The sequence below is a fragment of the Calonectris borealis genome, chromosome 8, assembly GCF_964195595.1.
Source record: "Calonectris borealis chromosome 8, bCalBor7.hap1.2, whole genome shotgun sequence".
Lineage (NCBI taxonomy): Eukaryota > Metazoa > Chordata > Aves > Procellariiformes > Procellariidae > Calonectris > Calonectris borealis.
Window position 1 is genome coordinate 32,815,741 of NC_134319.1, and position 14,042 is coordinate 32,829,782.

The 14,042-nt window shown below is 60.0% G+C and overlaps 1 protein-coding gene across 1 annotated transcript; it reads right to left on the reverse strand.

The window, feature by feature from the left end:
• Positions 1–801: 801 nt before the first annotated feature.
• Positions 802–7,284, reverse strand: BRINP2 (BMP/retinoic acid inducible neural specific 2). The gene is made up of 7 exons (XM_075157013.1): positions 7,022–7,284; positions 4,936–5,126; positions 4,577–4,767; positions 4,140–4,245; positions 3,543–3,779; positions 3,110–3,332; positions 802–2,767 (listed from the first exon to the last, which is right to left on the reverse strand). Exons 1-7 carry the CDS (start codon positions 7,282–7,284, stop codon positions 1,651–1,653), a joined length of 2,328 nt encoding a protein of 775 aa, XP_075013114.1. The 3' UTR covers positions 802–1,650.
• Positions 7,285–14,042: the final 6,758 nt, after the last annotated feature.

A 14,042-nucleotide genomic window follows, 5' to 3' on the forward strand; every position in this document is an offset into this window, starting at 1 on the left:
AGGCCTTGAGGAGGTCAACAAGGATACCAGAAGTACGGAGCAACCTACATACATGGACCAAGCAATGGAGCTAGGACACAGAGATGACTGTCATACCTGTCTGTACCATTGTAACTGGCCAGAAAGGGTGGCTGGGGGTCAGATATCCCCTGTCTCTTCCCATACCAGAGTTAAGGGACATCAAGTGAACCTCCCAAGGGCCATGCTTGACATGCCCAAAGAGGTGGTACGTGCCACAGCGGGCGACCGAGCCATGGCACTGCTCACCCTGGGGCATGGTGGATGTTTACATGGGACCAGGAGGAGGTTGGACATGAGATGCGGCTGGTGCCACGTGGGTCCTTCCCACCAGCTCAGGGATGTGTCGCATCTGCTCCAGGCACCCCACCGGGAGCAAAAGTGAGAGCCGGGGGAAGCAGGCAGGAGCTGCCGGCTCCAGGTGTGGGCAGGATCCCTCCCTACCTCCACGTCTGATGGTCTTAACAATCCGCCTCGGAGCCCTGTCCCTCTGAGTTAATGAAGACGTGGACAGGAGACAGATGGCCAGCCCGTGTGGTGGCATCTCCCCTCCTCGGGAGGCTCGGCTAAAATCCAGAGAGCAGGACGGTGCAGAGACACGGGGAGGACGCGGCGGCCGGGCACGCGCAGGAGCCTCCTCGCCATCCCCTCCTGCCACACGGCAAGGGAAAAGCCAGGGCCAGAGATGACAGTAACTGTTCTTTTTTTCTTTTTTTTTCTCTCGGTTGTTTTTGGTTGCTCTTTTGCTCAAAAAAGGCATTTTTTAAAAAATATATTAAACAGATACATTTTACTAAGATGTCTCTTGGCTGGAGCCACCGACAAGAAATGACCCTCCCCGAATAAATAGGCTTAAAAAAAACCCCTCCCAAACAAAACAAATAAATACATAAATAAAACTTTTTTTTTTCTTTTTCTTTCTTTCTTTTCTTTTAGGTTTTGGGTTTTTTTTTGTAAGGAATTGCAGCCCAGAGGTCTCCGCCAGTGTCCGTGACAGCAGCGTCCATGGGGCAGGTGCCAGGCCCTTCCCATACAAAGGGTGATGATGCCTCGACGGGCACGAGATGCTCGTGGAGAGGCACCGGGAGAGATCTGCTGCATCTCGGAGGCCTGCAGCGATGTTCCCCCCGTGCCCTGCGCGAGGGCACGGCCGCAGGAAGGGTCGCGAGGGATGCAGAAGCGAAGACGCCGGTAGAAACCTCTCTTAAAAAGACTACAAAAGTTGGGGCGCCGAGGAGACCGATGCTGGAGGATCCTCATGGTGGGTTGAGCATCTGCTCCGGTGGGGCCAGCAGCTGCCTCTGGCTGAGCCACATCCCCCCTGGCCATCGGCACGTCCCCCCAGCCACCGATGCACCAGGAAAAGCAGTGCCGCGGGGCAGCCGTGCTGGCATCGCCCCCGCGCTCGGAGCCAGTCTGCGCTGCACGAGCCATCCCTCCTCCGTAGTCCCGCTGGCGTCCTCCATCCGCTCAAGCCCTGCGTCTCTTTGGCCGGTTGCTGGGTGTACCGTGGAAGCACGCGGTTGGCACTAAGGTAAGGCCTTGATTTCATTTTTTTAGGGTGGTTATTTTTTTCCCCACGCCCCTGGGGAGTCCTTTCTCCTGGCTCCAAGATCTGAGCAGCCCCAGCCGTTAGCTGCACAGTTTGCCCGTCTCCTGCTCCACCGCGTTGGGCAGCTTGGCATTGAAGGCCCTCAAGGAGGACTGGATCCTCGCCACCTCGTTGTTGGCCAACTTGAGCCTGTGGCGGAGCAAGCAAGTGAAGAGGTCAAGGCGGGTTTTGCCAGGGGGTGACAACCTGTTGACCCGGTCCCTGATCTCCAGCAGCTGGAGCATGGCTGAGTCCTGGGAGCCCTGTGTGTAGGGGTAGTCCAGCTGAAGGATCAGGTCACGAATAGCGTCTGGTTCGAAGGGCAGGCTGTAGCCGAAGACTTGCAAGCTGTTGATTTTCATGTAGCCCAGGTTCTTAGAGGGATCTGCCATCTCCAAGGGTTCATAGTAGATCGTCTCGTTGGAGCTGTCATCCAGAGACTTGATGCGGCTCCGCAAGTAGACGTGGACCGTTTCAAAGAAGGTCTTCCACTTGTTGCCCAAGGTGAGCGTCCAGTTTTGGCACTGGGCAGAGGCATCTACGTTAGTCCTTTCCCAGTCTGGAAAGCTGCCCTCATTGACGGGCATGAACCAGCTCTCTGAGTGGCTTCCCCCGAAGGGGTTGACGTAGATGGCCATGACGGGCTCCAGCGTGCTGTTCTTGGTGAGGCAGATCTGCAGAGAGAGGGCCAACATCACGTGAACCAGCCCAGGCTTGTACTTGTTGCTCTTCAGGGTCAAGAGCATGCGTTTCCTCCAGGAGGGGTCAAACCAGCTCCCAAGGCGCATGTCGTTGCTGATGAAGATGGAGTGCACCTCGATGCGGCTGTCCCGTTTCTGCAGGAGATACTTGAGCTCCAAGTCCTGCAGGTCCGTCTCCAGCCCCAGGTAGTGCTCCAGCGAGTCGGCCACCTCAGGGCGGCAGAAGCCCTGGGTGAGCACATAGCCGTGGTTGCAGGTCCCGCAGCGGGTGCTGTTGTCCTCGGCGCAGCTGGCGCAGGCTGGCCCCTCGCCCAAGGCACACGGTATGGTCCCCTGGCAGGAGGGCTGGTCGGAGGGACACGTGCAGCTGTGGCTTTCTTCCAGGAAGGTCCCGGGCACAGTGGTCTCGCTGCAGTACAGGAGCGACTGCGCGCGGCTCCACCAGTAAGGGAGGGACCTGGTGGAGAAGAGACGCAGGAGGAGAGATGGTTACGTGGCATCTTTATGGGTGCGACCAACTTTCCCTAGGGATGGAAGAGCTGCCCACCTTCTGTTCATTTTCCACTGGTGGGCCCCCCATGAAGCCCCATTTTCCACCTCCAGGCTTAGACCCAACCTCTCAAGGCAACATCCCAGGGTGGCACGGCTGCCCCCGCTGCCTGCTCGCCCCTGGGCATCCCTCCAGCAAGGCGGGAGCTCCTCCAGTCCCAGCCACGGGGAGGTGGGCCGTGGGTCTGAGCCCCCCTCGGGGCTCTGAGCAGTGTCCCCGGCGTGGGACGGGGATGCCGTGGCACCCTACCTCTCCTTCGGCAGTTTGAAGCGAGGTTGCCGGTGGCAGAGTTTGCTGAGGTTGAAAAGCCGCCGGATGAGCCGGTGGGTTTTCCTGGAAAGCAGCTTCAGGCTGGTGCCCAGCTGCTGGTAGCGATGCTGGACATCCAGGTCCATGGCCCAGAAGTGGGAGATGGTCGTCCTGTTCAGGAAACGGTCCCCGGGCAGCCTTTTCACCAAAGCCTGAAATTCCTCTGCGGGGGGAGAGAAACGGCGTCAGCAGACCCAGAAGGGCGAGCGGCGAAGGTAGGGCTGGTCCCACCTCCTTCCAACTGGGCTCTCAGGTCTTCATGGTGAGATGACCACCCTGGGTCCTGCCCTGGAGCCCCACCGCCCAGCCTGGGCTGCTCCCAGAGGAGAGGGTGCACGGAGGGGGATGCTTGGTGGGGTCTCCCCAGCCTCACCTGACTCCTCGAACTGGCCGTGGTGGCTCTCCCAGGCTCGCTGGAGCTGGGCCAGGCTGCTCTCCAGCGCCTGGACGTCAGCCTCGGGGCAGTTGCAGCGGGGGAAGGCGGGCTGGCACTGGCAGCGGCAGTCGCTCCGGTGGCACACCAGCTCCCCGGCCGAGCTGCAGGCGACGTAGCTGAGGGCGGCCGCCACGAACCGCTCCCGCAGGTAGGAGGGGAGCACCGTCTGCAGCCCTGCGAGCGGGAGGCAGCCCCGAGAGCATCAGGGCACGCGTGGAGCCCCTCGAAAACATCGCCCGGGTAAGGAGGGAGTGAGCCTTCCCCCTCCCTGGGCTCCCACCCTCACGTGATTTTCATATCAATTTGCTGTGGAGCCGCTTGTCTGGGCGCTGCATCGATCTCTGCTCCTTTTGGCAGACGAGCAACAACCTCCTCGTGCCCTGCTTTGATTATTTTCATCCCCCCTCCTCCCCAGCCCTTAAATTAAAAGCAGCATCTCGAGCCAGCATCCTCCCCTGCGGCCCCCCTGCGCGCCCGCAAGCAATCCCGCGGTGGCACTCGTCCATCACCACGTCCCCACCAGCCTGGTCCTACCTTGGAGCTGCACTTTGTTCTCGGGGCTCTGCACCAGGACGGAGCTCACCGAGTCCAGGTTGTCGTAGTTGCTGCAGCCGAGTGGCCCCGTCCGTGTTTCGGTCACCTAAGGGGGGGACCCGCAGGTGATCAGGGGCACAGGAGGGGACCCAGGGGCATGTGCCACCCCGCCAAAAATGCTGCAGATAACCCCTGGCCAGGCTTGCCGTGCCCCGCTCCGCGATGCTTGGAGAGGAGAACTAATTGCCTGCTAATTGGCTTGTTGACAGGCGGCAGCCCTGCCTGCAGCCCGCTGAAAAATGTGCCTTCGTTAGCGTGCCCAATTTCCCATAAATACCGCAGATGCGCTAACTTTGCCTGCTCTCCCCCGCCCTCTCCCCTCCCCGGGGCGCGATGCTGTCTCCCCGCGCTGCCCTCTCCCTCGCCCCCTCACCTACCTTGATGGCGGCCGTGGCGATCTGGATGTGGTGGAGCCGGCGCAACGTGCTCTCCCGGTCGATGAAGTAGGAGGCTGCCAGCTGGTGCAGGGTCTCCAGCGAGACCCCCGAGCTGTTCCCGGCCCCCCCGGCGGGCTCTGCCCTCCGGCTCAGCTTGCGCTTGTCCACGAAAATAGTCAGGGACTCCTCTCCTGGGAGGGGGGGACACGCAAGGCTTTTGGGGGGGGGGCTGCTGGGCTCTCCCCATTCCCCTTCTTGGCCGTAATTCTCCTGCGGTGCTGCTTCTCCCGCCCTCCCTCCTTTGCACGCTGCCTTGTGCAAGGGGAGCGCGCGGGGAGCGAGCCCCCACCAGCACTCACCTCCCAGCGTGGCGGCGAGCAAGAAATGGGTCCCATATTTTTTGATGAGGCTGTCGGTGATCTGCTGGCGGCTGGGCCGGCGTCCCAGCAGACGGATGTTGCGGATGAATTCGGGGGCCAGGGGAAGCGGCAGGCTGAAGAAGTCTTTCCTCTCCAAAGCCAAATTATTCACCTTCCAACGAGCAAACTCTCTGCAGGAGGAGAGCAGCGGTGGGGAGGGGGTTCGAAGCCAGTCCGGCAATGCCACATGCACACTGTCCTCTCTGCTGTCCCCAATTTCCACCTTGGGGCAGGGGACCAGGAGGTGGAAAAGCTCCGGTTGGGACCATCCCGACCTCCCCATCGCCGCGGCGGAGGTGAAGGACCCGCTGCGGGCGCTCGCCAGCTCTAGATCCAAGCGGGACGAAAGCATCGGTCCCTCCCTAAGCCATCGATGGCGATAACGAGCTACAAGCAGCGGAGATGCCTGACATTGATTAATCAGACACCTCCGGCGGGCATTAATTACAGCCCAGGGCAGGGCCAGAGCCTTTCCAGCCCGCTGGGCTGGATGGGCCTCATCCATCCTCCATCCCCACGCCTACGGATCCGGGTGAAAAGCCGACATCTGGGGGTTTCATGGTTTTAACTATCGGCAGCGTTTTGTAGGAAGCTGGAGGAGATGGGATGTGGTGGGGTTGGTGGTGGTAGCCCTGAAGGCTGTGAATGTCCCCCCCCTCCCCGGCCATCGCCCAGCCCTGGGGGGGAGCCGCCAGCCTGCTGCCGCCTGGAACTACCCCGTAAACAACCAGCAGCCGATTTCAGCCTAATCTTTGGCATTTTGCTCTAATTAAAACCAGGCGGCGGCTTTCAGACAGTTTAATTAGGGCTGGTTGGGAAAGGAGGGAGAGGAGGAGGAGGACGAGGAGGAGGGAGGAGTGGATGGGTACAAAGCAGCCAAGGGGCTGGGTGGGTGCCGGGTTGCCTCCTATCATGATTTTTGGGCCCAGAAAGTGGCATGTTGGGGGTGAGGTGCTGGGGGGGGATGCTGCTGGGGGGCACGCACGCTCCCTGGGTGCTGGGGCATGTGGGGCTGGGGGGCCAGGAGCCAGTCCCCCCCCTCCAACCCATCCCACAGGCAAAACGAGCCCCGAAGGCCGTTAGCGAGTTCTCCGCCTCGGAGGAGGCGTGAGCCAGCCGCTGTCTCTCCGGCTGCTCCTTCCTGTCCCACCACCGTCACCGGCAGCATCCCCGGAGGACGCGGGTCCCTCGGCATGGCATAGGAAAGGGGGGAGAGGAGCTCTCTGGGGGTGCCGGGCTGCGTAACGAGGCTGCCGTCCCGGCACCCACGTCAGCTCCCCCGGGAAGGCAGCGGCCGGGCTTTGCTCCGCTGCTGGAAACCCCCAGGGTTTGGCACCAGCGAGGAGAGGAAGGGAAAAGGGCTCGTTAGCAGGAGGTGACAGCCCCAATTAGCACCGGGAGGCAGTGGAGTGGGTTTCCCACGCTGGCTGGCACGGGGTGGCCCTTTGCTGGGGTCAGTGGACCCTACTGCTGCTGAACCTGGTTCTCTACTGGCAAGGAACCCACTCCAGCGTTGGCCCCCACGCATGTAACATCCCACTGCCGCAGTCTGTGGGGTGACGGCACCGGGGACGTGCCAGGGGGTCAGTCAGGGGGGCTTTTCGTGAGCCCCAGCAGCATCCCAGCCCCGGATGGCTGGCAGTCCAGGCAGGCTCAGTAACTCGGCACAGAGGTGTCTTTGTGCACGGCAAAAGGACAAAGGGACATCCCTCCGTGCCTCCCACCCATCTCGACCTGCGCACCAAATCACTCCCGGCTCGGGGCCAATCCTGTCCGGAGCCCATCCCAGCCATGCCACGAGCATCTTGGGGGGGCTGCAGTTATACTCCCAGGAAAAGCAGCACCTCACATACACCCACCCGCTGTCTCTCCCGATGGGCAGCCTCCTCCCACACGCAGGGGTCTGCTCGTGTGGATTAAAGCAGGTCCGTCTCTGCTCCGCCGTGCCCCCCGCAGCTCCCCCTCCCCACCACAGCTCCCTCCCCGGGTGCCTGCCGAAGGGCTGGCCCCCGGCGCTGCCTCTCACCTGTAGATCCTGTACCTGGTGGTGAAACCCTGCCGGTAGCGCTCCATGAAATCCACGTACTCCTGGGCTCGGTAGAAGGGTCCCCGGTCGGTGAGGAGCCAGTCGAGGGGTGCCCGGCCGGAGGAAGAGGAGGATGATGAGGAAGAGGAGGAAGGGGTCGCGGCGGCAGCATGCTGCTGGGCCACCGTGCCACCTGCCTCGCTGGCCACCCCCCAGCGGCAGCACACGCTCAGGGCCAGGAGGGCCAGCGGCCACGGGAGCATCGGCGGGGGCCCGTCAGCGCGTGGGAGGTCCTGCCGCCCCATCCTGCTGCCGCCCGGCCGGCTTCTTCATTCTCTCACCCGGCGGCGATCCTCCGGGACAGCCCTGCCCTGCAACGGCACCGCACAAAGCGGGGAGCCCGTGAGGCCGGCGGCACGGGGCGAGGGGCCAGGTGGGGCCAATTCGGCGTGGATATAAATCAGGTGCCACCACAAGTTAAGGGAAGGGGGGATTTGCTTTGGGGATGCTGACGAAGGGAAAGGCGAGCTCCGGGGAGAGCCGTATGTTGGGCACGGACCGGTGGTGCCGCAGGAGGTAGGAGTTCATGGGGTTAGGGGTGCTGGTTGCTGCTGAAGTTAAATGCTGCTGGCTAGTGCCTGTCTGAGAAATTTCTGGGGTTTTTTTATGTTCTTCTCTGCTGTGCATCAGCCCCGTGAGCCAAGCTCGCTGCTACAGGGTGTGGTGGGGTTGGTGGGCTGCCTCTGCACCCTGCACTTTGGGGATGCCCGTCATGAGGATGTGCAGCTTCTTTTAGGGGGGGCTAAAAAATAATAAGCATTGGGAACTGGAAAAAATGAGCTTCTGAAGGTATGGGTTGAGCCGCATGCAGTTGATGTTAGACCTTCCTTTGCATCCTGCCGGTGGCTGAGATGATGAGTGGATGGATGGATGGATGGATGGATGGATGGATGGATGGAGGTCTACTCCAAGGCTGGCTGGGCTGATCACATTGGTGTTTTGAACGCAATCATATTTATCTTAAGACCAGACCTTTCTGGTCTCAGTGGGGCAGTATCTGCGGGAGCACAGAGGGAGCTTTGCTGGGAGCAGCGGCCCCAGAGCCAGAGCCTGAATTTGCAAGTGAAGGTGGGAGACGGGGAGCTGCAAGGTCCGGCAGAGCTGGGGCGAGGCGAGGCGTCCTGCCAGGCAGCAGGTTGTTTGCCTAAAAATAGGGACCCCATCACCGCAGTGCTTCCAGGGGAGGTGATTTTATTCCCCCAGGCCATGGGGAAGGTGCCTGGTGGGGGCCGGGAGCCCAAACACTCGCCCCTGCCCTGCGCACACCAGCCCTGCGCTCTCCCGAACGGGGCTTTGCCAGATGAATCATCGCGTTTTAACACGTATTATTATTTTTTTTAATTTTTTTTCCTCCCTCTCTTCTATTTTTAAACCCTTAAGGGTGCACTTTGATTACGCTTTCTCAGCTTCTCGCTCAGCCCTCGAGGCCGGGGCCCTGTTAATTTTAAAAAAAAGCTGAGATTTTCGCATCACCGGGTTGGGGCGCAGGCAGGGGCGGGCAGGAGCAGCAGGCAGGGTTTTTTCTGTCCCCCCCTATCCTTCTGCATGTCACCCTGGTTTCTCCCAGCCTTGCAGGCAGCTGCATAATGCCCAGTCCTTGCCTCCTGCTCCTGGCACGTGGAGTCTCCCCACGGCCACGACAAATCCTGACCCGAATGAACGGGCCCCCGTGCCGGGGCGGGCAGGGGGTTTGGGACCGGCAGTGTCAGGCTGGTTTCCTCACTCTGCGCCTCGAGTGTTGGAGGGGGCATCCCCCCTCCCTGAAACGTGGCGGGACCTGACGCTGGCTGCTCACGGAGCTGCTCGTGCGCTGCCACGTGTCGGTGATGGCTGAGCAGCTGAGGCACCTCAGCTGCTCCAAAATCCTCCCTGCCTGATTCCCTGCCCGCTTCCCTGCCTGCAACCAAAGCTGGGCCAGGGGAAAGCAGGCAGCCAGGATGTCTGAAGCAGGCAAGCACCTTGCTCTCCTCCCCAGGAATATCCACAGATGCAATTAAAATTGAGGTGGCCTGGGGACCGAAGGAACATGTGAGGATCAGGATTAAACCCTCCCGGCTCCCCGCTGCCCTGCCGCCGTGGGTCCTGCTGCTGCGCTCCATGGGATGACACGGGGAGCCGGGACAAGCTGCCGTGCTGGGGAGGGCATGGTGGGCACCAGGGCCTGGCAGCAAACCCTATGGATGGTTTAGATGCTGACCACAGGCTAAGCCCTCCGTGACTTGGTCCCTCTCCCATATAGCAGGGAGGAAAGCAGCACTCCGGTTCTCGGCCGAGAAGCCGAGGCGAAAGCACTCCTTGAACAGCATCTTTCTAAACCCCGCTCGTGGAAACGCACTGCTTGTCGCATTAAATATGGCTGTGCCAGCAAAACACCTTGCTTAGATAGCCGGCGCGCTAGGTAGCCTGCCTGTTGCACCACGAACGGGCTTGGCATGGCTGATCTCCTCGTCCCCTGTCATCGTCTGTGGCTTTTAGGTGGCTCCTGAGCACCCCAGCCGAGGTGGTCCCCTCTCCCTCTGCCCAGGTCTATACAGCCAAGGGGACGCTTTTCCACAAGCATCGTGGGAGACTGGCCTCATCCATCACCACACCACCGCAGACCGGTATGGACAGTCTCACACCGGTCACCCCGCTGCCCTCCCCGAGGCTTTCCTGGTGTAAATCAGGAGGACGTGGGAGCATCCTTCCTTTGATTCAAAGCACGGCATGGATTTTTTGGGGGGGAACCAGGCAGAGCACCGTCTCCTCCAGCAAACCATCCTGGGTGCTAACACCTTCCCACCAGCACTGACCAGCCCCTTGCCACCACCACCATGGGGTCACCCCCACGTGCCTTCCCCGAGAGGGGCTCCCCGTGCTCTCCTTCCCCTCCAAACCCTCTCTCCCACCTCCCCTCCCAGCATCGCAGCTCCAGGCAGCAAACCTCTTCTGGGTGACCATTGTGGGGACAAATTTTAGGGATGGAGCCACCTTGGGCCACCTCTTCTATGAGGCTATGGTCCCCAGACCAGCAAGAAACCATTTCAGCCTGCTGTGATGCCTTGTTCTGGGGAGCTTGTTCTGAGATTCAGGGCTGAGCATGGGCTGTTTCCTTGTGGCCATCTCATGTTTTACTGCAGAGCAGCAAAAATAGTCAGAATTGGATATTTCTAGCGCTTGGCTGGTGCAAATCCAACGAAGGTCCCCTCCTGCTGTGCAGAGTCCCTTAAAGCAGCAAAGTTTCCAGCGCTGCTAAATGAGCTCTTGCTTACACCTGCCTCTTATTTACACCGTGAGCGCTGGCACCTCTGAGCCGGGCTCTTGCTTGGGGACGGGCGCTGACGCACGCGAGCATCCTTGCCAACAGAAACTTGAAGCACCAAGTCAGGCAGGAACGGGCAAGCCACCGCGGGCAGGAGAGCCTGCACCGGGGCTGTGCCGAGTTCCGTGGCGAGCTTATCCCCGAGGAGCAGCTTTCCTGCACCATCGTTAGCTGGGCTAATTTATTTGCTCCTAGCGATCAGGGGTTATATAAAATAAGTACATGCAGAAATTGCTATAGCTCCATATAGTCTTTAGTCCACACAGCTGTGTTTATGTGGGGGCTGTGGTTTTGCTGGGGGGGCTGCTGCCGCTGCTCTGTAGGGTTGGGGGCAATGCTTATTGGGGTGCACCTCCGCCTGCTCACACCAGCATCCTCCTTATTACTAGAGCTGGAAATAACTTTCTAATCACTTTTCCTTGATCCAAAAGAATGAAGACTTGATGAGAAGCATCTGACTACTCTTTTTTTTTGTTTTTTATTTAGGGTTTTGCATCACAAAAGTTGGAAAACTTCCAGCTTGTTAATTTTTTTTTTTTTTCCCCTTTCCCCTTCTATAAAAACCTTAAAGCAAAGGAAGAAGAGTGCCAAGGCAAATATTCTTGGCAAACTTTCCTAGGACCACAACCTTCTCCCTGGCCAAGTCCTCCTGATCTTGTTGCAGCCCTCCGTGTCCCCGCAGCCTGCATCACCCTGGTGTCCCTCCAGTGACGGCCAACGCACGGTCCAGACTGTCACTCGTCACGAGCTGCATCTTATAAATAGCTTGTGGCAATTTCTAGAGGTGCCTTCCCACCCTTAGGCTTGAGCTGGCAACGGGATTGCTTCTGCGGTGGGTGTCTTCATCCAAAACGGCTCGAGAGACCGAGGCAGGATGGTGCAAGGTGTGGACGGGGACGCTCAAATGCCTGGCAAGCAGCTCGGGTGAGCTGCAAAAGCCTTTCTCTACTGCCCTTGGAGCTGATGGTGACAGCGGCAACATCCTACAGAGTTATGCTGAGGTCCTGCTTGCTTCCATGCTGACGGCATCTCCGGAGCCACACACTCCACCACTAATCAGGCTGAGTTCGATAATTAAGACGTTAACTAATTGTCAGGGACATTAACATTGATTTCTGCCCTTTCATGCTGCGGGAGTGGATCTAGAGATACATAAACTGGGAAGTGTGCGCTGGGGAGAGGCTGCGGTGGTTCAGGAGGGCTCTGCCCCGGCTGATGCAGTGTTTGCTGGGTGCCGTGGGACTCCGGACAGACTCTGACACTACCCCCTGTAAATGCTGAGCCGAAGGCCAGAGCAAAAGCAGCACCCAGTGTCTGTGCCAGGCAGAGAGGTAGCTCTTGGTGGCAGAGCTGTGGGACGTGCCCAGCCATGGGGGGCTGGTCCCTGGGGCACGGCGGGAGCAAAGGCGCATCCATGCGGGAGCGGGGAGCAATGGGGACGGGTCTCGAGCTCCCTGCGGATGGCTTTTAGTGGGAATGAACGTCAAACTTAGCGACTGAGTCACTCTCTCATTAAACGTGGGAAAGCTTTATCAAATTAAGGCCACTTAAAAGAGTCTGGGCAGAGGCTAAGTGCAGTTTAGTTTCTGAAGTGGATTGACTCAGCTGAGCCGTGCCTATGTGAATTCACGCAGGCGCCCAGGGCACCTCTTGCCCATGACAGACAATCCCAAAGGGCTCAATCCTGCAGGATGCTCAGCCCCTTGCTCCAGAGCCACCAACCCCCACTTGGGCCTTCGTGGGACACAGCTCCCTTGCACCCAGCCCTGCCTCTCCCTGCCCGCGCCGCTGCCTTCTCTGCTCTGCCCTGGTTTGCACCGAGCAGCTCTCAGCGCGGTGCATCGCGGCGCCGGGCTCGCATCCACACGCTCCCAAGGAAGCGCCGGGGCCTCATTGATCTGCCGGGGTAATTAAGAAAGCAAGCCAGGCACCGCCGGAGCGACAGCAGCACGGTAATCGCTGGCAAAGTGGGCACGGCGGGGTGCTGTCAGCCGCCTGGCACCCGGCCTGCGGAGACATGGCTCTGGGCAGCAAGCATGGGGACAGCCACCTCGGAGCCTTCCATCCCTGCCGGAGCAGCAGTGTTAAAGATCACGATGGTGGCTGTGAACCGATTCTCACCAGGCTCCTGCAAACCACCCTCCGTAGCCCATTCGGTCGCGATTGCTAAGTGACTTTAAGTCACTGCCTTCCCCCCCAGGCCCCAGCTCATAAGACTGGTTTAAAAAGCTGCAAGACTTGATGGCTTGGGTTCCTTTTATTAGCTTTTCTTCACATCCTTAAGAGCAAGACACTCGAAGCTGAGAGTAAGGGAAAATAGCAGAAAATCCCAGGACTCGGGGAGCTAAGGATTTGCATAAGACATCAAATGAGATGAAGCCTGGGCTGCCATCAGGGGAGATAGCAGCTGCGTGCACCGTGTCCCACCAGTGCCATGTGTTCTGCCCTCTGGCTTTGCTCACCCGAGACTTTCACACCCACAGGCAGAAAGCCTCTTAAAAGAGCAACGTGCAAAACACAACTCCCCCCCCAGCACCGCAGCGCCGGCTTCCCCCGCCTCGTGCTGAGCTCTCAGCCCGAAGCATCCCTGCAGACGGGTCTCTGGGGCCGGGGAAGAGCATCCCTGCACACGAGAGCTGGGGAAGAGCAGCCCCCTCCCTGGAGAGGACGGCTCCTTCCCCCCCGCAACAGACCCTGCTGTCAGAGCAAGCCAAGTACCAGCCTCATGCAGGAGCTGGAGGCAGTGCAAGATGAGGACAGCTCCCTCCCACAGGTGACAAGTGTCACGGGTGGGCAGTGATGCACGGCGGTAGCTCAGCGTTAGCAGCACAGGGTATATAAGGCAGTGGGTAGCTGGTGCTGGGCAGAGAATCAGGAGGAGATTTGGGGTGCCGGAATGGGGCCACCCCCCTTCCAAGCATCCCGCTGCTTCCCAGGTCTTAAAACTGCCACTGAACCCCCACCAAAGCCAGCTCCGCTTGGAAAAAGTGCAGGGGGCTCCTTGCAACATCTCCGGGGCTGGTAGGGACCCTCCTGGCTGCTGACAGAGAGGGGACACTGACATCTGCCGGCAGGTCCCACCCGGCCCCGCAGCACCCAGGCTCACCCTGCCCGGCCTCGGGACCGCAGCGGGGGGCAGCCCGGGTACCCGCCAGCCCTGCTCCAGGGCAGCCTCGGAGGGCAGCGACATGTGGGTCCCCCTAAGAAGGGGCAGGACAGGGTGGGCATTACTGTGCTGAGAGCTGATGCCCTCGAGCCCGGTGCTTTAAAGATCCAGAGTTTGGTTTCCTACTGAAAAAAAAAATTAGTGTTTAATGAAGGGAATTGAGCCTGGCAGCCGGGGACCCCCCTCTCCCGGAGGCTGCTGTCACCAGCACCGCGCTGGGAACCGCACGCAGCGTTCGAGGTGAGCAAACATTTTCCGACAGGTCACCCGCTCCTCGCCTCGGCCCGGTGCTCCGGCGGGAGAGCCGGTGGCAGCGGGGCCCTGCGTTGCAGCAGGGGGGATAGGAGACCTCTCCTGTTGATTTTTATATGCCCAACAGTAAAGTAAATGTTTGAGCATTTCAGGGGGCATCTCCCCCAGTCCCTGCGGTCCCAGGGCATCTCACACTGGCGCGTCTCTCGGAGCAGGGCACGCTGGACAAGGAGCAGCGGCTT

Excerpts from the sequence above, each read along its gene's own strand:
- BRINP2 (XM_075157013.1), bottom strand. The coding sequence starts at position 7,284 with ATGCTCCCGTGGCCGCTGGCCCTCCTGGCCCTGAGCGTGTGCTGCCGC. Across the intron at positions 4,768-4,935 it reads GCTCGCCGCCACGCTGGGAG|GAGAGGAGTCCCTGACTATT; the intron begins GTGAGTGCTGGT and ends CCCCCCTCCCAG. Across the intron at positions 2,768-3,109 it reads TTCAAACTGCCGAAGGAGAG|GTCCCTCCCTTACTGGTGGA; the intron begins GTAGGGTGCCAC and ends CTTCTCCACCAG.